General features: G+C 38.1%; 1 protein-coding gene across 3 annotated transcripts; it reads left to right on the forward strand.

Moving 5' to 3' along the window:
- Positions 1–2495: 2495 nt before the first annotated feature.
- TIAL1 (TIA1 cytotoxic granule associated RNA binding protein like 1) lies at positions 2496–27894 on the forward strand. 3 transcript variants are annotated; one of them, XM_075000535.1, is made up of 12 exons: positions 2496–2722; positions 11664–11760; positions 14958–15107; positions 15344–15398; positions 19816–19903; positions 21849–21924; positions 24142–24250; positions 24532–24627; positions 24723–24807; positions 25345–25468; positions 25933–26072; positions 27522–27894. In XM_075000535.1, exons 1-12 carry the CDS (start codon positions 2694–2696, stop codon positions 27637–27639), a joined length of 1167 nt encoding a protein of 388 aa, XP_074856636.1. In that variant the 5' UTR covers positions 2496–2693; the 3' UTR covers positions 27640–27894. The 3 variants fall into 3 exon arrangements, with proteins under 3 accessions (XP_074856636.1, XP_074856637.1, XP_074856638.1); XM_075000536.1 differs by having other exon boundaries at positions 15009–15107; XM_075000537.1 differs by lacking the exons at positions 2496–2722; positions 11664–11760; positions 14958–15107; positions 15344–15398; positions 19816–19903 and adding an exon at positions 21050–21375.

The raw sequence follows: 27894 nt of genomic DNA on the forward strand, positions 1-27894 counted from the left end.
CAAAGCTATTTATTACAGCGAGATATGTATCTTGTTGTATCCTTGTGATATTCCTTATTCTTAGAATCTTAATAATGGTGAAACTATTTGCCTTTGGCTGCTGGGTCTGTACGTTCCCCTTCCTTTCAAAAGGGGCATGTTAATGGGCGGGTTCGAAAGATGCTAATGAGGCACTGCAATGAATATGCAGCGCCTCATTAGCATAATGGAAGCCACAGCGATTCGAAAGTGCGGCTTTTCGAATCCTGCGCTGCCCATGGAGATGGGACATTCCAAAATGACCTCCCCCAGTTTTCAAAAGCCCTTCTTCCTATCTGGTGATCTTCCTATCTGGTGTTAGGAAGAGGGGCTTTTGAAAACTGGGGGGGGTCCCGTCTCTGCAGGTGGCGCACGATTCAAAAAGCCACACTTTTCAATAGCTGTGGCCACCATTATGCTAATGAGGTGCTGCATATTCATTGCAGCACCTCATTAGCATCTTTCGAACCCACTCATTAACATGCCCCTTTCAAAAGGAAGGGGCTGGTGTAGCCACAGGTTTTTTGTATAGAGGCAGGCTATATAGGGGTCCACAAAGTTGATGGGCAGGCCCACTGGCGGGGGCAAGGGGCATAAGGGGGAGCACCGCACAATCAGCACTCATCCATTGCGTTATAATGTTGAAATGTGTTACTGTTTTTATGTATGGGTATTCATATTTATATACCAATTAATAAAGTTTTTACATTCTACATACAGTAGACTCCCGACTATACAATTTTGGTTTACACATTTCTTGCAATAACACCAATCAAAATTGTGAGTGGTGGGAAGTCAGGAACCAGGCAGTAGCCTGGCTCCTGGCTCCCCTCCGCCTGCAGGAGCTGGAAAGGTGACCAGCACTACTGTGCCTGACCCCCAGCTGCCTGCCACTCCCAGGAACTAGGAAACTGACCAGTGCTGCTATGCCCAGCTCCTGGTGCCGGGCACCCCACGGCTCACAAGAGCTGGGAGCCAAGTGCATTCAGGACCAGGGGACTGGAAGGTACCAGGGCTCCTCCCACACCCAGTTCCGACTTACCTGAAATTTGACTTACATATAGTTGCCCAGGAACACAAGGTATGCGTAAATCAGGGGTCTACTATACTTCTTTTCTTACACATCAAAAGGTTTTTTTCCCCCCTGTGAACATAACTGAAATTTCCATCCATTTGGATTACATTAGACAGGCTGGGGGGTACCTGCTAATTACAGGGACGAAAAGTGGAGCCGTATGTAAGACGTTTGCTCCCCACTGGGTTATACGATTGCAAACACGGCGTTGCAAAATTTCCATGGCTTTTAATCAACCTGCAGCTCCTCCACACTTAGGGATACCAAAGGAAAATAAAGGCAGGGTTAAGGCTTGGGTGGATGCGGCTAGGCTGCAAACAGGCTGACCAGGTCCATGCAGAGAGCAGAGGGGCATCGGCGGGGTGGGGGGGAGCTCACATGGGTCAGGCTTTCGGAGCCGGGGTTCAAAAGCCGGGTCCTTTCAAAGGTGTCCGAGGGACCCCACATCCCTGGGCGCTTTACAACGTCGGTCTTTGCGGGGCGCGGATGCTTTCTGCCCCTGCGACCAACCCCTCGGGCCGGGCGCCGGCCTTCCCCCCCGCTCGGGGTTGGGGAACCCCGGCACCGCCTGTGTGCAGCCCCGCTCTGCGGTCACGGGACAGGGCGCTGGGCCTCCCCCTCCCCTACCCCGCGCGCGTGCCCGAACAAGCACAGACTCAGGGAGCGCATGAAGTCACCCAAGTCCCCGCCCGCCAGACTCCGGGAGCTGCAGCCTCAGCGCCGGAGGGGAGAATGAGTGGCGGAGTAAGCCCATCGCTACTCTCGGATCTGGGCTTTCACCATACACTTGTCCTTTCGCTCCAGCCAGGAACAATCTGAAATTTAAGTATCCCTGTTTATTTAGCTCGGAGCGGTCCATTTTCTCAAGGTCGAAAAGGACTCGAAGTAAACCCACCCAAGTTATTTGGGACGAATCAGCTACTGCCAATGATTGTCCCGCTCCACGGGAACACACAGTAACGACAAGCATATCAGAGAAGGGTCAGAGGTGCCCCTGTACCAGCATCTGATGAAGTGAGTCTGTCCTCACGAAAGCTGATGCTCACAACTTTTCTGTTAGTGTATAAGGTACCACAGGACCCTCCGTTGGTGTTACAGATCCAGACTAACACGACTACGCCTCTGATAAGGAGCCCCTGTGTTCGTCCTAAAATGCCTGGTCCATCCGCCGCTGGGCATGCTGGGAGGCATAGTCTTTTGTCCTCACGCCCTTCTAGTTTGCCCCAGGGGTGTCGACTTCTAGGACTACAATTCCCAGGGAGCCTCGGGGCAGACTCCGCCTCCCCAAGTCAGAGCTTCTCTGACTACGACCCCCAGAGGGCACAGCAGCGCGACGGAGGAGAATGGGAAAGGGAATCCGGTCGGAGAGGGAGCGGGCTGCGGCTGCGCAGTTCGCGGCTTCCTGAGTGGCTGGCGGCAGCGGCCATTTTGTGGTGCTGCCTCCCTCTCTTGCTCGGACTGCGGTGTCAGGACCTGTCGCGGGGGCGAGACGGAGCGAGGGGAGCCGGGGCCCTCACTTTCCCTTCCCAGTGCGCGGCGGAGCCCCCCCCCCCGCAGCGCGACCCCCGGGGGCAGCTACGAGCGGCCCTCACACGCCGTGATGGAGGACGACGGGCAGCCCAGGACCCTGTGAGTGAGGAGGGAGCGGGAGCCGGGCGGGGGGTGGGAGTCCGGCCGAACCGGGCAGGAGCAGGCCCCGGCTGGAGAGGGACGCGGGGGGCGTCTAAAGGGGGTTATTATCGGAGGGGAGGGGAAGCCGGAGCGGGACGTGTTGCCCCAAAGTGAGGGGCCTGGCCGCAGAGAGTGGGGTGGACATGGACGTGCCGGGGGCGAGGAGAGGAGAATGGGGAGGGAGGTGGAAGATGTTGACAGGGGTTCCCGGCGAGCCGGGGGAGCTACTGAAATTGTCGGGGAGGAGGAAGTTACAGAAGCTGGGAAAGGGCGAGGGGACAGTGTCGGCGGGGAGGGAAACCGGAGGGATGGAGGAAGGCAGAGGATATTGACGCGGTGTGGGCATACGGATAGTATGAACTGGCCCAGAGATTGCAGGCCCAGGGTGGGGGGAGGAATAAAATACTGATGGGAGGCTGAAGTTGTTGACTGGGAGGAGGGGAGGATCCAGCGACTGAAAAGCAAATTGGAAGTGAGGGAGGAGGAGGAACTAGGTTGGATGATCCTGACTTCGGGGGTGAAGGGGAGATCCAGAAGCTGCGAGTATAGAGGAGGTAAGACTGGCGAGATCCACCATCGTGAATGGGGTTTTTAGTCGATGGCTGACCATTTCGAGGAAGACGTGCTCCTCATTGTACTCTTGAAGTTCAGAGAAGAGTAGTAAGGTAGACACGTACATTTGTCTACTTTGCTATTGTGACTAAACCTTCCCTTCATTCATCAGAATTGTACATGTGGCAGAAGAAAACCCACAGCTACACCAAGATAAATGGATTTCTCCTGGTTATAGTTTGTGGTTGTCATGAAACAGAAGTTCATTGTTTCACCTTTCTTGGTGTGAAACGAATAACATTGTGAGAGAGGATTCTTTTCCTAAACCTGGATTTTTAGAGAGAAATTTTTTTTCTCTCCGATGCTCATATAGTATATTTTTGCTAGGCACTGTCATGAGAAATCACTACATCTTGAGTGTGTCCATGTGTGGTGGCTTAGGAACAGCTTGGTGGTTTCCTTCTAAATAAATTAGCCTAATCTTTAAAAGTAAACACATACGAATGTGTGAGTTGCTTGATTTACTGACAGTCAATCTGAAATCTGCTGTGCTTTGGTTAGGTTGGAATATTTTGTGTTTTTAAGTTGTAACTGGGGGTATCTGGAATGTAAAATAGGCACACTTTATATGTGTTTTAAAAAGTATAAAATAAATTTTGTTAAAAATATTTCAACTAATTATAAACTCTGCTCTTTCTGCCAGGTTTGTGAAGAACAGTATATGCTATATGAAATACAACATCCTCAGACTGTGCATATGAGACGATGCTCTTTTGCATGCCTGGGGAAAGTAGCTTTGAGATGGCCCTTTGGGGAGCTAGTTTGGGTTGTTAAGATACTTTAAACATGCAGAATGAGTTGGGAATAAAATTGGTCTCTAACCAATTTTGTTTTTCTGTGTGATATTGTCTGTCTTCCCCCCAACCTCATCACCAATCCACAAAAGTTAATTATGATTAATTCTAGTTTGGCATAACAGTCAGGCCTCCCATTGCTGTTTGAGGTGTGTATGTTGGGTCCTGTCCTAAATAACTGTTAGAAATGTATAATGTCTTCACAAAGGAAGTCAGAATTGACTTCTAAATAGGATTGTACCAAATTCATGGTCCATTTCGGTCAGTTTCACGGTCATAAGATTTTGAGAATAGTAAATTTTGTTATTTCAGCTATTTAAATTTGAAATTTCATGGTGTTGTAAGCATAGGGGTCTTGGTCTGAAAAGGGGCAATGAGGACGAGCGGGGAGGGTGTCATACGGTTACTGTAGGGTTGTTGTGGTATTGCCACCCTTAATTCTGGGCTGATCCCTACAGAGCTGAGAAGTTAGTCAGGAGCTGCTAATGCCCAGTTGCTCAGATCTGAATGCAGAAGTAAGGGGTGTCATGATATCTTATTCCTTCCCATATTCCTGAACTGCTACTGGTAGGGTGCTGCGTTTAGAGCTATGTGTATGGCCAGCAGCCACTGCTCTGTAGCCATCTAGCTCTGAATATGGTACAGATTGAACCTTTCTCGTCCGGTCCCCCTGGGACCTGACTGGTGCTGGACGAGAGAATTTGCCAGATGACAGGAAGTCAATATTTTCTAGCATATTACCAACACTTCCACTGCTTACTGGACTCTCAGAAGACATTTAGAGGTAAATTCCTGCTAAATAATAGCACAGAGCACTGAGAGCCAGGACTGGTGGCTCTAAACAACCTTTACTGGACCGTGGGGGAAACAGCCACACCCATGAGAAGTGGTCATTTGGCTAACTAAAATCATGCTGGATTACAGGGTTTACTGGATGAAAGAATTCTGGATTAGGGAGGATCATTTTGTACAACACTCCTGCTGTAGAATTGCTCAGACATTCAGTTTACCTAAAGCTTTGTCTTAAATTCCAGGAATATTGTTAAATTGAGGATTCTCACTTGTCTTGTGGGTTTTTTTTTAAACATTACTGGCCTATATCAAACCATTTATTTGTAACACTCATCTCTTGTCATTTGAACAAATTGCTCACTGACATTGAGTAGCAGATAGCAATATTGCACACTGAACTTTCTATAATTTTCTATAAAGTAAGTAGTAAGTATTTTATCTATAAACCCAGCTGACCAATTGTATAAAATCATGTAGTCTGTAAAGTAAGTGCCATGGTTCTGTGCCCATGTGGTATTTCATAAGGGAACGGTGTCTCAAGAATACTCTTCTGTTGCCACATTGGCAAATATTGTATGTTACAGTTTGTCCTATAACACCTGCAAGCTGTGGATCAAATGTTTTAATGGGGGGAGGGTTGGGAGGGCCTAAAGGCACCTTAGGTCCCAAGTAATGTTTCTAAATATTAATGGTTTACAATACTAACTTATATTGAAGTATTTCAAGTGGTATTATGTTGCTTTCTGGTGTGTAATAGCTTTCAAATGGTTCAGATTGTCAAATGGTTGAAAATTCTTAATCCTAGAAAATAAAGACCATTTCATCTCTCATAGCTAGCAGTCTTTTATGTAACTGTGAATTACATTATGGTTGACTCACTTGTGAAAGGAAATATTTTGATATATTGTCAGATTATTTTTATAATTTGGTGTAATATGAATAGTATCTGGAATAGTGTTTGGATCTGATCCTTTCCTTATTAACATGTAGAAAGTGATAGGAAAAAATGCCTTTGAATTGATCCTTGATGCCAGTCTGGTTGAGTCAGAAATCAGTTTTCTGTCTTGAGGTAATAAAATATTAGACTAATAAAAATTATGATACAAATAATTGAGGCCTCAAACTCTTTTGATAAGAGTACTTTAGAAGTTAACTGATAGCATATCTTTACAACATGAAAGTTGCAGTTGGAATCAAACTTACTCACATAATTTTTGTCAGTTTCTTACCCTTCTTAAGCAGTAGACAGATATATTTTTACTTTGTTTCCCCGCGCAGCTAGAATGTGAGTTCTGCCAATGGTCTGTACTCTGACTTAAGTTGGGACTTCCCTTTTTGCGCATTAAAGTTGTTCATTCTCCATATTAGCAGTCATCAAGTAGTCACCACTCTACATAAAAGCTATGGTTACATTACAGCGATCTGTCAACAGAAGTCACTGATGGAAGAGATTTCCTGACAAAACTTCCGTCAGAGTGCGGCCACACACAAAGCCAATTTGAAGAGCACTCCTGTCTGTCGACAGAGTCACTGGACTGCTCGGCTGCTCTCTCAACAAAACAGCGTCCTGGAAGCACAGCAGATAGGGCTGCCCAATTTCATGGACTCCCTATCTGTCAAGAGAAGGCGCACCCCCACCTCTAGCATGCCCACAGCTTTTTTGTCGACACAGGGCACTCTTCCTCACATGGCAGACACAGAAGGTTGTCGGTGGAAGTGCCAGCTTTTGTCAACAATGCATTTTTTGTGTGAACATTCCACCAGTTTTGTTAAGGCCAGGTTTTTGTCAGCGAAACTCGCTAGTGTAGCCATAGCCAAAGGTATTCTATCACCCACTATACCAAATTGTATATTTGAGAATGTAGAATTTGATCTGTGGGGCATTGAGCTAAAAAAATGAAACTTTGAAACTCAAATAGTAACAGAGGGAGCTGTGCTAGTCTATATACTATCAAAACAAAAAAGCAGTCAAGTAGCACTTTAAAGACTAACAAAATAATTTCTTTAGGTGAGCTTTCGTGGGACAGACCCGCTTATTCAGACCATAGCCATACCAGAACAGACTCTATATTTAAGGCATTTAAATTTTAATTTAATTTAATTTAATTTTAATATTTAAATTTTAATGTTTTTGGTTCTCTGTGCCTTAAATATTGAGTCTGTTCTGGCACGGTTATGGTCTGAATAAGTGGGTCTGTCCCATGAAAGCTCACCTAATACATTATTTTGTTAGTCTTTAAAGTGCTACTTGACTGCTTTTTTGTTTTGAATCTCTAATGTCACTTATAGACTCTTGGATAAAGGTACTTCTTTTCAATTGAAATTTCTGTCAAAATAAGCACCATTCTGCATCTTAACAGCACCTATTTCAAAATAAACTCTGTTCCTCTTGCAATGAGGTTTACCAATTTCAATATAACTCACCTGCTATTTTGAATTTATTTTGGAATAGCAGTTGTGTTGTGTAGATGACAGCAAAGTTATTTCAAAATAACAGCTATTCTCTTGAAATAACTTTGCAATGTGGCCGTAGCCTAACGGTATCTGTGAGGTGGCCCTATTGCACCAAGTTGGAGAAATGAAATTCATGTAAGGTTTTATCATAGCAGTTGTCCCTTTTCCCTCTTTTAAAGACAGATATTGCCATTTTTGCATATTGTCTGCGTTACTGCATTACTTCTTTCAAGGTAGAATCTATAAAAACTTTGAGCCAAAAAGAAATAGCTATGAACATGGCTGTCCTCCTCATTTGCCTACTGACCAGCAGTAAAAATCTTGTCACCCTCATAAAGCTCTTTTTGATTCTCAGCCTAGTTGATTGTTAGTATATACTGCTACTAGTTTAACAGGATTTGTGAATCTTTTTTTTTTTTTGTAGACATTGTCAAAATCATTCAGTAGTACAGTAACTTCTGGTATATAGTCCAGGTTTTTAAATTATTCCTATCAGTGTAGTAGCTAAAAAAAGGTGTCAGTGTGCGGGAAGCTACAGCATCCAATGTATTGATGTGTACATGAACTGAGCTACCAGCTTAGAGGTATAGTAGGTGTCTTTTTACTGTATATTTCAATTTTATAAACTAATACCCTGTGGCTTATAATATAAAACGCTTGGAAGACCATACAAGCAATAATTTTAAAAGCACTTGCCTTTCTTCAAACATATTGCATAGTTCTGCAAACAGTGTTGCATAGTCTAAATAGCTAGCACAGCTTTTAAACTTTGCACAATTCTTATTAAAAACCTTCTAGGCTGGCTGTGTGTTACAAGTGTCTGTTTCCCTGGCTCTTACGAATTTACAAATGTGTTGGCTTGCTGCTCAAGCCAGGTTGGTGATTTGTGGCTTTGTGTGGAGTGGATTCTGGTAACATAAAACTTCAATTCCAGCAGTATTGAATGTCTTCCTTACTTGATTATTAAGGATAATCGAGTACTTTACAGCAAAGATATTCGATAAATTTATTTTTTGAAGTCATCTTTGAATATGTTGGAGGCAATGCTAATATAAAATACAAAGACTCCATAAAATATCAAGGCTAAATCTTGATACTTAATTCCCACTGCTCCATAACTGTGTAATGGCTTTATTCTTGTAGTTCTACAGATGTAGACTCTACAGATATTGCTATGCTCATGTTATTTAATATTATATTACAGATTGGAATGAGTCTGAGTATGAATTCAACTAATTTGAAGTAATGGGCTTGTGCTAAAAGGGCTGAAATAGCAGTGTGGATGTTCCTGTTTGGGTTTGAGCCTGGGCTCTTGAACCAAGTTCTAGCTCCAAAGGAAGCATTTCCACTCCTATTTTTAGCTCCATACCATGAGCCTAAGTCAGCTGAATTTAGCTGTGAGACTGACTGCCTCAGGGTTGTTTGGTTTTTTGTTTCCAGTACTGTAGTTTCAGAGTGATAGCAATTTTGGAATAGTGTTAACTGCTGTTTGTTTTTTCTGCAGCTTTTAGTATTTTTTATATATATTATGTATAAGTCCGTAAGAGTGGTGCAATTACCTAATACACAGTGAGGAAATTTTTAAAAACTTTGTTCTCAAGCCAGGAAGTATGATACTTTCTTCAAATCTAGAATCAGTTGACCCAGGGTTGCGTTGGTTTTTCCCCAGGAGGAAGCAGCTGATGAAATCACTGAAACGTGCATCGTAGCAAATTCACAGCCTTATTATGGGGGAAAAAAATGTGTAGTTATATAAACATATACCTGTTTCAGAAATGTTTCCTTTTCAGAAATGTTTTGTGTGTGGAGTAAAGCTTGTGCTAATTCCTGAAAAATGATTTTCTAGTATCTTGCCCACATGAGAGATTCAATTTTGTACAGTTATTGCATGGTTTTAATACCATATATACCTTAGAATGATGCTCTTTCTGATCTTTACCTATATTGCAAATTTTGTCTTCCTTCATTTCTTTGAGTCAGTGAAAATGAAGTCAACATAACTTCATTGTGTTACTTCCATGTTTGTGCAGTACAGTTGATGGGGATAGTTTAGGTACACCATTTGGGATTGATGTGTTGCTTTATACAGCTGCAGACCTACCTGAGGAGAACTTGTTATTAACAGTTATTTCTTGACAAGGATTTTTTATTTATAATCTGGGGGGGAGGGGTTTCTTGTGATTCTAGACATACTCAAATGTTAACTTTTGGGGTTAGCGTGAATAGTCTGTCCATTTTTAAGCATTAAGTATTGCTTAACCTTCTAAAAATGAACCTGATTTTAGTATATTCTGTATTTATATACACTGAAAATATAATTCATGTTGTTGTGACAAAGTAACCTGGAAGGAAGTTCTAAATCTTATATTGCAGTTCAGTGAAATATGTGATATGTACTGGCAATGGTGTTACAAGTAGACACAAGTGTAGTTCTCAGTGCATAACAGGCTATTGTATATTTTCTGTGTACTGTATTCAGGAAAAAAGTCTAACTGATTTGTCTAGGTATCTTCTTTAAAAAGTTACTAATTCAGTGAACTGTATTCTAAAATGTTGTCAATTACGATTTCTGATAGTGAGTTTTCCCTTTTATTTTTATATATATATATTTAAATTGACTTTGTAAATTTGTATGCATATTTAGGTGATACCCAAAGCAAAGTTATTCTGGCCCCCAATTAAAATAAGCTTGCATTGAGAGAATAAAAAAGCAAATATTTTACATTCACCAAGACAATAGTAGAGAAATGTTGTTTTTGAACCTATAAGATTTTCTCTTTGTTTATATTTGTGTGATACTGGTGCAAAACCAAAGAAGTGTAAGTAGTGTTGATCTCAGCACCATTGTGGTAAAAGACTGAGCAATACAAACCCATAACATTGGTGGAGAGTTTATTTATTACCTTTGAAAAGCTAGAACTAAACAAAAAAAGTAAAGATACGTTTTAAAAATTGATTTTAAAGATATTAGGTGTTTCTGCTTTTTTTGTTGAAGGAAGTAACTTTTCAAATAGATTTTAAATCCCTTTCACATAGTATTTAGTCATATTTGTGCCTCCATTTTTATCCATATGTAGTAAACTTCATAATGAAGTTGTTTGAAAGTGACAAATCATAAATATTTTGCACTAGTAAAACAGGCACACTTCAATGCTTAAAGTTGGGTGACATTGTGATACTCTTTTTGTAATAATACCTAAATGATGAGAACGTTACTGTGTTCCGTATTGGAGGCTTTATTGACAAAACAACACACTGAATATCATTGTACAGTTTTGTACATATAAACTCAGTTCCATACTTGTTCATCTAAATTTTGAAATTTTCACATTTCAATTTGAAAACTTGGATATTCAGCAGTTTTTCATTACATGATTTTATATTCTCTGGAGGTGAATTCTAGGTTTTTTGCTAGTTTTCAGTGTCAAAGTAGATTGGATTTTGAGTAGGAAGCTTTTCATATGAAATTAATAAACTGATACTTTTAAATTGGAATTGTCACAAAGGTTATCTTAAGTACCATAATTCCTAAGCTGGGGAGATAAGTGGTTAACAGTGAAAAAGACAGTGTAGTAGTTGATAGCAGAATGAGTTTTGGTCAAATCTTGCAACAGTGTGGGTGGGGTGGGGTTGTTTAAAATACTTGTCTTTCCTCTGGAATTCCCAGTTACTACTCCAATTACCTGATGGAATAAACCTTGTCTATTCTATCCACTGTTAAATTGCTTGTTTGTAGCTGTGTTGCATTTTCCCCAAAATTATTAGATGCAATAAAACCAAAAAATTGAGCTCTCTAATTGAGATAATTTGTCATATTCACATGTGCGTTAGTTATATATCAATAAAATATTAAATGTTGTGTGGTTGGATACATATCAAAATGTTTTCTTATTCTCCAGAGTGGTGTGAGGCAATTAGTCAGTTAATGACAAAACTTGATTTTAAATGTCACTCTCAGCTTGATTGTCTATTTTCCCTTTGTTTCTGAAGAGTTTTGCTACAGACAAAAATAGTGCTATCACATGACTATTTCTCATCATCTCAGTTGTAATGCCAATCTTATGATTTAGGGCAATTGTTAATTTAATAATGAAGTGTGAATAAATTCCATATACTAATACTGTAAAGTATTTTGTTCAGTTTGAGATATGTAAAAGGAGATTTTATATAGACATATAAGATGTTAAAATCTATTATAAATGTAAACAGAAGTTGCTAGATTTAAAATTGTTTATTTACTTGTGTAGCTATGTAGGAAACCTCTCCAGAGATGTGACTGAAGTGCTTATACTGCAGTTATTCAGCCAGATTGGACCATGCAAAAGCTGTAAAATGATAACAGAGGTAAGGTCTTCCATTTCCAAATGGTTTCAAATAGAGCATACTGATTTTACATAAAAATGCAGAAAATGAGATTGGTGGCATATGTCTGCAGCAGTGGTGTATGGTGGAATGTAGCCTCCTAGACAAACTGTATTTGAATTTAACACAAAAGTCTGATTCAGCATTTGTCAGCTTGTGCTCAGAGGCTGTCACCTGGTGCAACAGAGTTTTTGTTGCCATGTACTCTTTAGGAATAAGTTCCTCCCAAGACAGTCTTCATAACTGAGTATTGGCATTTAGGTTTTTTTGATAACCTAATGAGAAATTTTAGCACTGCAGACATCTTCACCCAAGTTTTATATTCTGCCTTTTAATAACTATAGAACTAGCATGTAAACATGCACTTAAATGGAATTGTAGTAATTAATTTGCTGTAGATAAATTATTCGGTGACTTTAGCAGTTGTCAATAAAGAGTCTATAATGAATGAAGAGTGGAGGTATTCCAGCATCTTTCACTGTCCCAGGATTCTTCAGCCAGGCTACTTATGTTTCCTTGCATTGTCTGATTTTTTTTTTTTTTAAATATATATGTATGAAACAAAGTAGATCAAATAGAGTAGAATCAGTGCCATTTTCTTACCCAAATTTTGGGTTTCACCTATAATAAAGTATCCAAACGTGCAGTGCCCTTTTATGGACTTTAAAATATGTTCACATTCAAAGTTCACCCAAGTTCAGTTCTCTGTAGCAGTACCAAATTTAAATGCTTTTTTGAGAAATTAATAATCAGAATCTTTGTTTTGGCTGAGTTTCAGGAATTCAAATTGAGAGGAAACAGAAAATGAAGTGTATGATGTTAGGGTTCACTACAAACAGCATATTAACACTTGTATTTTATATTGTATTTAGTGGGCTTCAAATGTCTGTGGTAATTGCATCTCTATCAATTTAGATAGGTCAGTACAACAGCCTTTAATTTGTAGAAATGCATTTCAAACCTAGTTTGGGTAGTAGATGCTTAAAACACTTTTATTCCTTGTTCCCATTTGTAAACATTGAAAATGAATACAAAATTCATGAGCAGTTTCTTTCCCAGAACTAGAGCAATGTGTGCATTTCAGGTAAAGACAAGGCAAAACTCTTCTATGTACAGGTTTGGCTGCACCTATCTATACTATCCTTGTTTCTAAAATCAGTGTTTAATCCTCATATTTTCATGAGCACTAAAATAACCCTTCCATTTAAGTGCATCTTGTTCAAGACCTATCTCAACTTATCTCTCATTTGTTTACCCCATCAGAGATTGCATTGAAAGGTACCATCTGTGATGGTACATAGTTTCTTCCTCAGGACTAATTAACATGCTATTTTTCTTTGCTCTGCATGGTGTGTTTCTACCTTGGTTATCTTGCCTATAAAGGACATGGCCCAAATTGGGAAAAATGACTAGAGATTTTATGTGCCCATCTTAGAATGCTAGGGTGGCATTTGATTCCCCCCACCCCACCCCCGGGGGAAAGAATTTGCAAATTAATTGACGTACTGAAAATCACTCTTTAAACAGAGCTCTTTTTTGGTGCTCATTTCTGTGAAATGAAAATAAATGGGGCACATTCGAGTGGAGACATAAACTAATACATGCAATATGGATCCTAAGTTTCCTCTCTTCATCCTCTTCATGTAGCAGAAACCTGGAGGGAGGAGGCAGAAAGGAGCCTGTAAGCCTCTCTTATATTTCTGTTGTTCTGGGTCACCTGGGGATCTACCTCACCCTGGTTGTTAGCTCAGTCTCATGGGCTTCTCTTAGTTAAAGCTATGCTTCCCAAGATGTCCAGCCGCATCCTGTTTTCCTCCTGGTATGTTCATATCACAAAGGCTGAGAGGAGGGCCAGTATAGCCCCCCCCATGGCGGTTCTGCATCATTTGGTAGAGCCCCTGTGTTGAGGGTATTATTGAAGGCTATTTCTCTCCTCTTTATTGTGCCTTGGAGTTATACTATCCAGTTCTTTTATGTCAATATCAGAATAATGGTTGGTTGACTTTCTTTATATCTCCCCTGAAAACTATATTCAAGCACATATGATCCCTCAAATTAGCATGTATTTTTACCTCTTACTTTGTATATTGGACAAAATATTGACTAAGGAGGGTTAAAGCAGTGTGAAGCAAAGACCTGATCTCCACATTTTTGCTGGCATTATGGGAGAAAGTTCTGGTGTGAAGGAGAAGACAAAGGGAAGATGGGTTCTTATAGTGAACTTAATTTGGTTTTAAACTAAGCCGCTCCCCCCCCCACCCGGCACTGAAATTGCTTTATGATCTCTTCATTCCTGGCATTGTACATGCAGTATCAGTAATGCAGATATCCCTGTGTAAGTCCCCCACAAAACTTAGCACACACTGAAAACAATTTTTCACAAATCTTAAAACTTGGCTTTCTTATAATTATTTGACTTTGTTTACATTTAATATTGCTGTTGTATTTAATAAAACTATGTATTAGTATTATTTAATAATGCCCTGAGGGGGCTCTTCATAACCTTCTTTTTTCCCTGCTTCATAATGTATAAAGGAAGTCTGATAGGTTTGCCTGCTTGATTTTTTTTTTTTTTTTACATTAGAATTCAGGTCTTTGAAATGGATGCTTGTATACTATGTAGCATTGCATCACAAGTATTGAGATTAAAACTTGATCACTTGAAAAGAAATGTGTTTTTTAGTCATTTTTACACTTCCATTTTACTGTTAACTCGTTGACTCCTTTTAAAAGGTGCTTTAATCTAGCTACGATCCAACTTGTTTTGTGGTCTACTAAGGAGTCCTTCAGCAAATAAAGGAAAGCTTCTCTCAGCCAGCAGAAGTGAGAAAAATATTTGGGGTAGGAGGGCAATAATAAATCCTTTAGGCTTTCTTTGAGCACGTTAAATATGCAGACTTTCCCAAACACATTTTTCCCCCACGCAGGTAACCCTAAGATAATGTGGTATGTGTTAAACTTAGGAGGCTAATGTTTAAAAAGTGGTTTTAATCTTAATAAGAAATGCCCACTTTTTTCAGTATCATTGAAATAGCTTCAAAAAGAGATGAATTTTAAAAATTGTCATTCAGTGCCTTTTATTTGTCATGTTATTTTAAAGGTTATATCTTAAACTAATGCAATAACATTGTTAAAATTTCTAGCTATAAGTAATATTTTTTCCTGGATTTTCTTCTCAGCAACCCGATAGCAGAAGGGTCAACTCTTCTGTTGGATTTTCTGTTTTGCAGCATACAAGCAATGACCCTTATTGCTTTGTGGAATTTTATGAACACAGAGATGCAGCTGCTGCATTAGCTGCTATGAATGGGAGAAAAATTTTGGGAAAGGTAAGTTGTATATAAAAATGCTAAGGTTTCAAAAATTAGACTTCTGTAAATATGCATTATGATGTGAACAATTTCACTGAAGACAATCACAGTTTTACATAAAATACATCCTCTGATGCCTTAAACTCTAATTCTTTCTATTGGAGAACTTGTGTAGATTAATATTTGTAAGTGGCCTTTGAGTGTGTGATTTTTGAGTTTTACGAATTTGTGCTAAATCTTACATTTATTTTTAGGAGGTCAAAGTAAACTGGGCAACAACACCAAGTAGCCAGAAAAAAGATACATCCAGTAAGTAATGCTACAGTGCTATTTTATTACCTTATGAAATACTTATATGGAGATGTAAAAATAGGTTACAGTCATGAATGTATAATTATACCTGTATTTTACCTTTTTATTTTGTTGAGTTTTAGTAGGAGAAATACCCACATTTGTTTTACAATCAAAAACTTAAAACATTCCCTGTATTTCACTCTACAAATAGTAGAACCTAAAGCGCAAAAAGAAGTCCATCTTGGGTCAGACCAGTGGTCTGTGTAGCTCAGTATCCTGTCATCCAACAGTGATCAGGGCCAGATGCTTCAGAGGGAATAGACAAAACTGGGCATTTGCGTGATCCATTATCTCTCTAGGCCAGACCCACTATCTGACAGAGACTTAGAGACACCTAGGCTATGTCTACACTACAGAAGCTACTGTTGGAAGATATCTTCTGACAAACTTCTCTCAACAGATTGCAGCTACACATGAAAGCAGATCACTCTGTCAACAGAGAGTAGCCAGGTAGCCTGACCACTCTCAAAACAGAACTCTTAACTGGAAGCACAGCAGAAGGCGCTGCCTGCTGACCTGAGAGCCCTGTCTGACAGTGGGCCCCCCAGGAATGTCCACACTGCTTTTTTGTTGACAGATTCTGTCGAGAAAGGCATTCTGTCTCGTGGGAAAGAGGCAGAAGGCTCTCAACAGTATGTTGACAACACATTTTTAGTGTGGATGCTCTGCGAGTTCTGTCAACAAAACCCTCTAGTGTAGACGTAGCTCCAGAGTATGGGGTTGAATCCCTGAGCATTTGGGCTAGTAGTCATTCATGGACTTCTCCTCCATGTGCTTACATAATTTTTGTTTGAACCCAGTTATACTTTTGGCCTTCACAGCGTCCCCAGCAATAAGTTTCATGGGTTGATGGTATATTGTGTGAAGAAGTACTTTATTATGTTTTTAAATCCTCTGCCCATTTATTTCATCATGTGACCTATGTTCTTGTGTTATGTGAAGGAATAGATAACCCTTATTCCACACCACTTATGATTTTATAAGCCCCTATCATGTCCCCACTGATTTATCTGCTGAGCTGAACAGTCAAAGTCGTCTTAACTGCTTCTTATATGGAAGCTGTTGTATACTACTAATTATTTTGGTTAAGAACATAAGAGTGGCCATTACTCAGTCAGACCAAAGGTACATCTAACCCAGCATCCCGTTTCCTGACAGTGGCCAGTCCCAGGTGCTCCAGAGCAGGTGGACCAAAGACAATAATCAAGCGACTTGTCTTCTGCCATCCATCTGTAGCTTTTGACAAACAGAGGCCAGTGACACCATTCCTACCCCCTGGTTAATAGCCTTTTATGGACCTAACATCCATGAATTTATCTAGCTCTTCTTAAACTCTCTTATAGTCCTGGCCTTCACAGCCTCCTCTGGCAAGGAGTTCCACAGGCTGACTGTGCGCTGTGTGGAAAAAACTCTTTTTTACTAGTTTTAAACCCACTGCCCATTAATTTCGTTTGGTGTCCTCTAGTTCTTATATTATGGGAACAAGTAAATAATCTTTCTTTATTCACCCTCTCTACACCGCTCAGGATTTTATATGCCGCTATCATATCCCCACTCAGTCTCCTCTTTTCTAAACTGAAAAGTCCCAGTCTCTTTAACCTCTCCTCATATGGGGCGCCCTAATCATTTTAGTTGCCCTTTTCTGAACCTTTTCTAATACCAAAATATCTTTTTTGAGGTGAGGAGACCACATCTCTATGCAGTATTCAAGATGTGGGCGTACCATAGTTTTATAAAGGGGCAGTAAAATAATCTTTGTCTTGTTTTCTATCTCTTTTTTTCAATAATTCCTAACATCCTATTTGCTTTTTTGACTGCTGCTGCACACTGCATAGATGTTTTCAGGGAACTGTCCACGATAACCCCTAGATCTCTTTCCTGATTAGTTGTAGCTAAGTTAGCCCCCATCATTGTATGTATACTTGGGGTTATTTTTTTCAATGTACATTATTTTACGCTTATCCACATTAAATTTAATTTGCCATTTTGTTGCCCAGTCACTGTTTGAGATTTTTAAAGTTCTTCACAGTCTGCTTTCATCTTGACTATTTTGAACAGTTTAGAATCATCCGCAAACTTTACCACCTCACTACTTACTTGTTTCTCTAGATGATTTATAAATAAGTTTGAATAGGACTGACCCTTGGTTAATACCACTCATTACCCTTCTCCATTCAGAAAATTTGCCATTTATTCCTACCCTTTGTTTTCCTGTCTTTTAACCAGTTCTCAGTCCATGAAAGGATCTTCCCTCTTATCAGATGACAGCCTAATTTACAGAAGAGCCTTTGGTGAGGGCTTTCTGGATATCTAAGTATACTATGTCTACTGGATCCCCCTTGTCTTCATGTTTGTTAACCCTTTCAGAGCATTCCAATAGATTAGCGAGTCATGATTTCCCTTTATAGAAACCATATTGACTTTTGCCCAACAAATTATGTTCTTCTATGTGTCTGACAATTTTGTTCTTTTGCTATTGTTTCAACTAATTTGCCCAGTACTGATGTTAGACTTACAGGTCTGTAATTGCCAGGGTCGCCTCTAGAGCCCTTTTTAAATAGTGGCATTGTGTTGGCTGTCTTCCAGTCCTTGGGTACAGAAGCTGACTTAAAGGATAATGTACAAATCACAGTTAATAAATCTGCAATTTCACATATAAGTTCTTTCAGAACCCTAGGTGAATGCCATCTGGTCCCGGTGATTTGTTACTGTTAAGTTTTTCTGTTTGTTCCAAAACCTCCTGTAATGACACTTTAGTCTGGGACAGTTCCTCAGATTCATCACCTGCAAAGGACAGTGCAGGTTTGGGAATCTTCCTAACATCCTCAGCCTTGAAGACCAAAGCAAAGAAGTCATTTAGTCTCTCCACAGTGGCTTTATCATCCTTGATTGCTCCTTTTGTATCTCAGTTGTCTAGGGGGGCCCCCAGGGTTGTTTAGCAAGCTTCCTGCTTCTAATGTACTTAAAAAAACATTTTGCTCTTGCTTTTTGAGTTTTTGGCTAGCTGTTCCTCAAAATCTTCTTTGGCTTTTCTTATTACATTTTTTACACTTAATTTGGTTGCCCTTCTCTGTACCTTTTCCAATCCCAGTATATCTTTTTTGAAATGGGTAACCAGATCTGCATGCACTGTTCAACATATGGGAATACCGCAAGTGTATATAGCAGCAATATATTTTTCTCTCATTTCCTTTCCTTTTCTTAATAGTGCTTAACATCTTGTTAGCTTTTTTGACACTACTCTGTATTAAGTGCATGTTTTTAGAGAACTACAGTTACTTCAAGATCTTACAATTATTCCAAGATCTCTTTCTGGAGTTATAACAGCTAATTAATCTCTGTTGCTTTAGGGATGCAAATTAGGGATGTAAAATCACGTGTAATTACCTAACTGGTTAACCAGTGAAATGTGGGTGGGGAGTGGGGGCGGTAAAGATAGGCTGCTCCAGCTGGGGCTGGAGGGAATCACGGCTGCTCCAGCCAGGCTGGAGCACAGGTGAGGACCTGCTGCAGATGAGTGGCCCTATGGGGCTGCTGCAGCCCCCCAACCAGTTACACATTTAACATCCCTAATGTATATTTGAGATTATTGTTGTCCAGTGTGCATAACTTTGCATTTATCAACATTGAATTGCATCTTCCATTTTTTTAATCCAGTCATTCAGTTTTGTGAGGTTTTTTAAACTTTTCACAATCAACTTCTAGTGTACTTATCTTGAGTATTTTTGTATCCTCTGCAAACTTTACCACCTCACTGTTTACCCTTTTTCCAGCTCACTTATGAATATACTGAGCACCACTGGTGCTCGTACAGATTCTTGGGGTCCCTGTTATTTACTTCATTTCACTCTGAAAACTGAACACTTATTTCTACCTTTTGTTTCCTTTCAACTAGTTACCAATCTTTTACCTCTGATCTCATAACTTCTCATTTAGATTATAAGGCCCTTTGGTGAAGAACTTTGTCAAAGGCTCTATAAAATCAAAGTACATTATATGCACTGGATCCCCCATATCCACTGTTTCTTCACATCCTTAAAGAATTCTAATAGATTACTGAGGCATGATTTCGCTTTCAACAAATCATTTTCCAAAATGTGTCTCATAGTTCTCTTCTTTGCTATAGTTTCTGTCAATTTGCCTGGTACTGGAGTTAGACTTACTGGCCAGTAATTGCCAGGATTGCCTCCAGGGCCTTTTTAAAAATCTGAGGTGGAAAAGTTATATTATATCTGAGGGAATCCTTGAATTAAATTTCCTGAAAGTCCTTGGCTCCCAGTTCTTTGCTCAAATTCACTTTCTCAGACGTATGCAAGGATTTAAATTACTAGATGGCAGTTGAATTTTTCATTAGGTAATGCTTAATTTGCAGATCACTTCCATGTGTTTGTTGGGGATTTAAGTCCAGAAATAACAACAGAAGACATCAAGTCAGCGTTTGCTCCTTTTGGTAAAATATCGTAAGTATCATAATCAATACTGGAGACATCAGTTCAGGGAAAACTGTAGTATAAAGTTTGCTTTTTGTCTGAAATAGTATTTTTTCATATTCTTGCAGATGCTGTGATAAGGTTTTCATTATATTGGGGTGGGTGGTGAGATGTCTTCATTTCAGATTGTGCATCACATGTTTGTAAATACAATTAATGAATTCTGTTATCCAATCTTGTTGAAAGCAGTATGCTTTTAACATGATTTATTTAGAAGATCATTCCAGTTTTTAATTGAATAACCAGAAAAAAACAAAGCAACAGCTTTTGTTAACATGACTAATGTTTATGCTTAGTGTTTGTGTACAGAATAGTGATTTCAAAAATTACAAGTGGTATGTGTTCCATCTGACTTGCCTATAGGCAGTATAGGAAATCAGGTAAATATAAAGGTATAATTTCATGGTGCAGAAAGTGTAGCTAGTTGTAAAACTTAGCGAAGTTATGAAAATCTTTTGTTAAAATGTGACATTTTTCTGAAATATGAAATAACTTGAATTAATAGAAGGGGGGATAAGTTAAAATATTTCAATGAAAAAATATTGTTTATAATAACTGTGCGCACTTCTGCCCGTTAAGGGAAACATACCTATCTGTATTTCATATTTGAGATGAGATTTCAGAACATCTATTGTGTTTTAATTGAGCAAGTTAAACATTAAAATAATTCTTGAAGTGCTAAAGTACATATGTCTCTTTGAATAAGGTAGTGACTTCAAAAATTACATTGATTTATATCACTTTCTTTTTAAAATTTTTAGAGCAAAAGTTACACTTGAAAATTTTCGTGCTACTTTACAGGAGTGTATTTCTGCTAAGAACAAAAATTCTCATTTTTCTTGCTCTGTACACTTATAAATGAACCATAAACCTTATTTCTTATCTTCTGCTATTTTGTTGTTTACTTTGCTTTTTATCTCTAAATGTGGTAAGTAGTACTGTTTTAAAAATCAATATAAAAAAGAATACAGGTTTCTATTTCTCAATCTATATTTATACCTGAGACCTGCAGTTTTTCTAAAGTCCAAGTCACAATTAAAAGTAATAGCATTCTGGTTATTTTGCAGAATTGCTCATAAGAATGGACAGGATCTTGAAGGCTAACTGCAAGGAACTGTGCACACTGGAACTCAGTTGTAGATTTTTTCTCATTTCTATTTATTCTTATTATACATTATTTATATATACATATTTTAGTATTTACATTTTAACATTCTATATTCAGTGCAGTTCTATATTTCCAATCATTTTAACTTACTCACTAAAAATTTCTGTGTAAATTTGTTGTTTTCGTACTGGTGTGCTTAGCATTGTTGTTAGTTTTATTATCCTTTCTTAAATTTCTGAAAATGTCAATTTTTCAAAATTTACAGCTGCCCAAACTCCAAAATGATGGTAGAGAATTGACCAAGAAAAATAAAGAAATCTGTTAACCAGGCCATGTATGCCTTTTAATTCCTATTTTTTTTCCTCTTTTTCAATTTTTTAATATTTCATATATTTTGTATCACTAGGCAGAAGACATTTAACTATTTAGAAAATGCATGGTAAAGTAGATAGAACTGTTACAGTAATTTATAGAACAGTAAAACTTAGAGGACCCTAGCTAATAGAATATTAGAAAAGGAAACTTTGTTCCTTTTTAAACTTCGAATTTGAACATTTTAGTTGTAGCCAGAAGAGGTTATGTGGATAGGTTGCATGTTTATTACATGTTATTTTTTGTCCTACTGCTTTTTTCTAACAGGTAAAGAAGCAATAGGGAGAGTTCAGGAATGGCTGTAGTTTTAGGGCTAACTGAATTTATAAAAAAAGAAAAACAAATATGCTCACAATACAGTGTGTGTGGTTCCTTTTAGTTTTTATTTTAAAGGTTAATAATAATTCCCTCATATAGCTGTGCTTCTTTTCACAGGGATGCACGGGTAGTTAAAGATATGGCAACTGGAAAATCAAAAGGCTATGGTTTTGTATCATTTTATAATAAACTGGTGAGTAACAGCGCTGCATGAATAATCTTTATGCAGACTAATATTTATACAAAACAATGGCAAAGAGACATCGACTTCAAGTCAACTATATTTTAAAAACAAAAACAGTGGGAGGTTTTATGTATTAAGCCTGCCAGAGTCATCCTGGCAACTTTTATAATTTTACAGATGGTTTTACCATTTAAAAATAAGATTGTCATTCCCCTTTTGCTATGAAACCTTTATTAAATATCTGTCTCCTTAAGGGAACCTATTTGATCATTCAGGGGAAAATACTGAAACTGACTAAACAAAGTACTGTCAAATGGTAAAAATACTGTAATCTCAAATTACAGTAGTAATGGGTAAAAACATTAGATAGAATAGACTTATTAGCTATCCTTTTCATAAGATAGATAAAAATCTTAATTGTTAGGTTTTTATTAATTACAGTGAATGTATACCCTCATTATTTGTAGCAAGAACGTGCTTTTTATAAAGAGTAATTTTAAGTAATACCACACACTAAATAGAATATCTGAAGTCATATTGTAAAATGGATTGCCCACACAGGACAGCTATGAGAAATAGAGCTATTTTTATGCAGATGAAGTATTGTATACGTACCTCCTCCATATTACCTTACCAAGCTGGTTCAGTGTATCAAAAGAGAGACAAATGTACAAATATTTCAGGGGCTCTAATATTTCAGAATTCTAACAAATATTATGTAGTGCATTGTTAATGGAAGATTCACGTTGTTTTATTTGTGCAATGTTGAAGTGAAGTTATGTGGCTTCATAGTTGAAGGAACTTCCTAGGATGAAAATAATATTAAGAAATCTTACCTGGATTATAGATGCCTTTTTTTTATTAAAACTGAAAACATTGAAACTCTAGTTTACGTTTTACTGCTACATTTAGTCTAATACATATTCCTTAGCATGGACAGCAAAAATACATATTTTGTTTAAAATTTCCTGATGCTTCTGCACTATCATAAGGTAGTTTTGGTTTCCTGACCCATAGAGAAAATGCTTAGGCCATTTATATTTATATAGAGCCTAAATTACTTGATTGATCCTTTTTAAGAGTATACCACTGACAAGTCCAGTTCAGCTGGAAACTAACTTTCTTAGTGTCAAATTGAGAGACACAATTTTGTTTGATTAAAAAAAAAAAATGTAATCTCTTAACAGATAATTACTGCATGTACCCTCCTACTCTTAAGTAGCTCTTCTTTTTTTCAATTGTATTTGATTCTCAGTTTCTTCCAAAAATATGAAATGCTTGAATCATTTTATGGCCCAACCGACAAGTTCCTTATTGCTTTTCACTTGCAGATGAGGCACTTAAGCTCTGGAAAGTGCTTGGCACACTGCAGGGACAGAATCACTGTTATATCTCATCTGCTGCTGTTCCCACTTTTCTTTAAGTTCTCCCAGTCGTCTCTGATTTATCTCTAGTTATTCTCAGCATTTTCACTTTGTAGTTCAGGAACATGGAATGTGAGCTCCCAAACTGTGCCATGTGGCTTAGTTTCTCCTGCAAAGTATCAGCACATAATGCTGTGGTTGTGAATTGTCTGTGTTAAGCTGTTCATAGACATTTTCTGTTTTCCATGTTTGTACGATGGTGTCTATTCTTGTAAATGTTGGACTACTTTCAAAAGTGATGTTAGTTGAATACCACAAAAGGGGCAAACAGAAGGATGTAGCAGGAAAAACAAGTAATAAGTAGTTGTTAGGTTGGATGTTAGAGAAGGTGGGACCAATACGTTTGCAAATTCCTCATAGAGTTCTGCCTTTTCAAAATGAAGGATTTCCTCTTATTTCCTTTTGTTACGTTTTCATGTTGATCAGGATATCACTAGGTATTCAGTTATGGGTTTTGTTTGGCTGTGTATAATATCCTTGTTATGTACATGGACTTTATTGTCTATCAGTGTGTGTATATTGCGTGCATTCGGAATACCAGTTCTTTAAGGAAATCATTGCTCACTTGTGGAGGAGATTTTTTATCATTAATGGATTTGAATGTTACTAAAAAAAAGTAGGCTGTAGCTGCTTTAATATATTAAACGCCCAAAGTCTTGAAAACTTCATTAGAGATGGGTATTTTTGATATATGTAAAATAGTTCCAGTTACAAATGAGTACATTCTCAAAAGTATTAGGCTTACTTGTCTTCTGTCCTTGTCCATTAATGTTGAGTGAGTCTTAATTCTGATGTCCTTCAGGATGCAGAAAATGCAATTGTGCACATGGGAGGCCAGTGGTTGGGCGGCCGACAGATCAGAACTAACTGGGCAACACGAAAACCACCTGCTCCTAAAAGTACACAAGAAAGTAAGATGCTTATGTTAACCTTGTACCAGCTCTGCACGTTTTCTCTCATGCAGGACTTCATAATGTTGAGTTAGCTATGCACCTTAGCTATCAAATTCACTTCATTTGTAATTCAATATGCATTTTACTCCTATATATTCAGGAATGGGGAAAAAACTAGTATTGCCTTAATTACAACTTTTATTTTTCCTGTTGATTTGTCTTAAAATATTGAGCAGATTTGTCAAATATAGAACTTTGTAATGATATGAATGTTTTCAAATGACCGTTTCTATCTATAGATAGTACGAAACAACTGAGATTTGAAGACGTAGTAAATCAGTCCAGTCCAAAAAATTGTACTGTTTACTGTGGAGGAATTGCCTCTGGACTAACAGGTATGACCCACATTTATTTGGGGGAAAGGGGTTAAATAACTAGTGCGTTTGAGGACCAAAGGTTGCTAATAAAGTTAAAATATTTTCTGTTTCAGATCAACTTATGAGGCAGACATTTTCACCATTTGGGCAGATTATGGAAATAAGAGTTTTTCCAGAAAAAGGTTACTCATTTGTCAGGTAGGGCTGTTAAAATAAATCTATAATTGTTTAATGTATTAGTGTTTCATACGTTGTTCTGTAATGTGCTTGAATTAGCAGTGCTCTTAAATCAAAAGCTGTCACTGCTGCAGTATACATTTGTAAGAGAAACTGAAGCTTTAAAAGTTGTTATAGATTTGGCTCCTCAGAAATAAAGACCTACAGAAGCAGCGCAAAGTGGTGTAAGGTTTTTGCATTTCTTATGATTAGGGCTGTCTGAGTAACTGATATTTGGGGGTGGGAGGAGTGGTCAACCACAAACAAAATATTTTCAGCTTTCAACAAACTTAAAAGTTAAAAAACCCACCTTGCTTAGATTGAGTTAATAAAAATGAATTTGAAATTCAGACATTTCGACTGACCCAAATCTGCATAGGGGTGTGGAGGGTGGCAGAGAGCTTCAGTTAATTTTTTTAACCAGCTCAGCTTGTGATGCACAAAGTCACAGTCCTTAACGTTAAAGTAATAGCACTATATTATGGTAAAACATAGCCTTAATTTCATTTCTATATTTAGGTTTTCAACCCATGAAAGTGCAGCACATGCTATTGTTTCAGTCAATGGAACTACAATTGAGGGACATGTTGTTAAATGTTATTGGGGTAAAGAATCTCCTGACATGACTAAAAACTTCCAACAGGTAATTACATTGTAAATCTATTTTTTTTCCATAAGAAAGCTGTGTGAGGTATAAGACCAATGCCTTTCCTCACTGATAATTCTTAGTTATTAATAATGTAATACAGTATAATCAGTGATATGCATTGTCTGATCTTTTTTTGGTAGTGCACATTGCAGTTCACTACCAGATTGGGCTTGTGGCTTTGTGGGAACATAACTTGTTGTTTGAATATGCAGTTTTGGAAAATATCTTAATTCTAGCTAAATGAGTGTGGCAACAACCAACATCCACAGCCAGATATTTTATGGTGGTAATGAAATGTTAAGTTCCTTTATCACAAAGGCAGTTCTTTTTTTCAATAATTAAAGCAAAGAACTGTAGCTCTAGCAGTGTCATAACTCCTTAGCTCAGGATTTCACTCTTACCAGCAAATATAAAATGTAATATCTGTCAGTTGTACTTTAAATTAATTTTTTATTTAGGTTGACTACAGTCAGTGGGGGCAATGGAGTCAAGTCTATGGAAATCCACAGCAGTATGGGCAATATATGGCCAATGGATGGCAAGTACCATCTTATGGAATGTATGGTCAAGCATGGAATCAACAGGGATTTGGAGTAGAGTAAGTGATTATACTTGTTTCAGGTACTTTTAAAAAGAGAGTTTTATTTCTCCAGAAATGTTAATGTCAGTAACGCCATTCAGACGGGTGCTGTGGACCTCCTGGGAGGTACAGCTTGGTATGAGAGCATCATTGCCACGTTATGCAAAAACCTTGACTCACTTCAGATTAATTTGATATCAGCAGTGCTCGTGGTATCAAACCTTTCTAGCCAAGTTCTGTGCACTAGAAAGCTTAGGTTTGTTGAATCTCTCACTCTCAGAGGAGTTTATTCAGTGCATTATGATTTCTGTTTCTTTCAGTATTTTTGAGCATATTGGTGTTCTCAGACCAAAGATGGCCAGTGGACCTTTTGTTTGGTAGATGTTACGAAGCTTGACTCAAAAGAATTTTAGCAGTTGACTTTTTCAGTGCTCCTAAAAAAGTAGCTGAGAGCTGTCACAATGACTTGTAACTCAAAAGCATTCATCTAAGGTCCGACTGCAGAACTGGTCATTCATCTGTTCATAGAAGTATTTAAAATATTTGTCCTGAACCATTTTTTTAAATGGTCTTAATTTTGTAATACTCTTCTGAAGACTTTACAGTAATATTTTTCACAGATTTATCAGCATGTTCCTCCACTCCCACCCATGTGTCTCCATTATGTGTACTTTTTTTAAACATGTGCATGAATGATGTTGATAGAGGTTTTGCGCAGCTCTTGGAATAATAATAATGCTTGCTGTAAAACCAGCTGAGAAGTTTAATATTCTTTGTCTTTAGCCAAGTGTTTCCTTCATTTCAGATTGATTTTATAGCATTTAGATTTCTATTTGAAACAAAGCCAAAAAAGTGGAGTATAGCTATAGCAAGAGTTATATTTAAATTATGCATGTATTGAAGTATTACACAAAAACCTAATTAGATTAAATAATTTATCCTTTAATACTATATTGAAATCTTTCTTGCATTTGAATATTAATGGAAAATGTGCAATATACATTACTGAGCTTATAAAATTAAGTTGCTTCAGATGCTGAGAAGTTGCCACGTCATCAGCTCCTGTAGATAATAAAACTGTACTGGATCCAGAAAGTTCTTGAAACGAATGGAATGTTTCTTCTCCATATAAGCTAAGCCAAATTTAGTGTGTTTTGTTTAACTTGAAAGGGGTACATTTAAAATTGATTTCCTTTTATGTATTTGAATAATGTCTCTTTGCTTTGGAGACTGCTAGCTACCATGTAGATTTCTTGATTTGCGGGGTTTTCCAGAGGCAGGCACATTTTATGATTAAAAGCCTGCTCTAAAATCTTCCTCTACGTGCATTGTTTGTGAGAAGTTGGGAAGTTTTTGACTTTGGTAGGAGAAGGTAATAGAAGCAATATCAGATTTTGTGTCTGTTTATAAATAACTTGATTGTCTTGCCTTTTTTGTATTTGTTTGTTTGTTTGTTTGTTTCTAAAGCCAATCTCCCTCTGCTGCCTGGATGGGTGGATTTGGTGCTCAGCCTGCCCAAGGACAAGGTGCTCCTGTAATACCTAATCAAGCTGGATATGGTATGGCAAGTTACCAAACACAGTGAGCTGGGACTCTGTGTAAGCGTGTGTATTTCATGATAGGCTTCAGTTTCCAGTGATACTCTGAAGACTGGAATGTAGACACCGGAAGAAGAAAATATTTATTTTAAAAATGGAAATGTTTGGAACCTTTAGCACAGCTTTGCTTTGGTGAAGAACACACGTCTTCTAGTTCTGCCTTTTTAAGTTTTTTTGTTCATGATGGATATGAACATGTTTTTCTTTGTGTACAAAAACTAAAATAAAGTCAATAAAGACAA

The sequence above is a fragment of the Carettochelys insculpta genome, chromosome 7 (assembly GCF_033958435.1).
Source record: "Carettochelys insculpta isolate YL-2023 chromosome 7, ASM3395843v1, whole genome shotgun sequence".
NCBI lineage: Eukaryota > Metazoa > Chordata > Testudines > Carettochelyidae > Carettochelys > Carettochelys insculpta.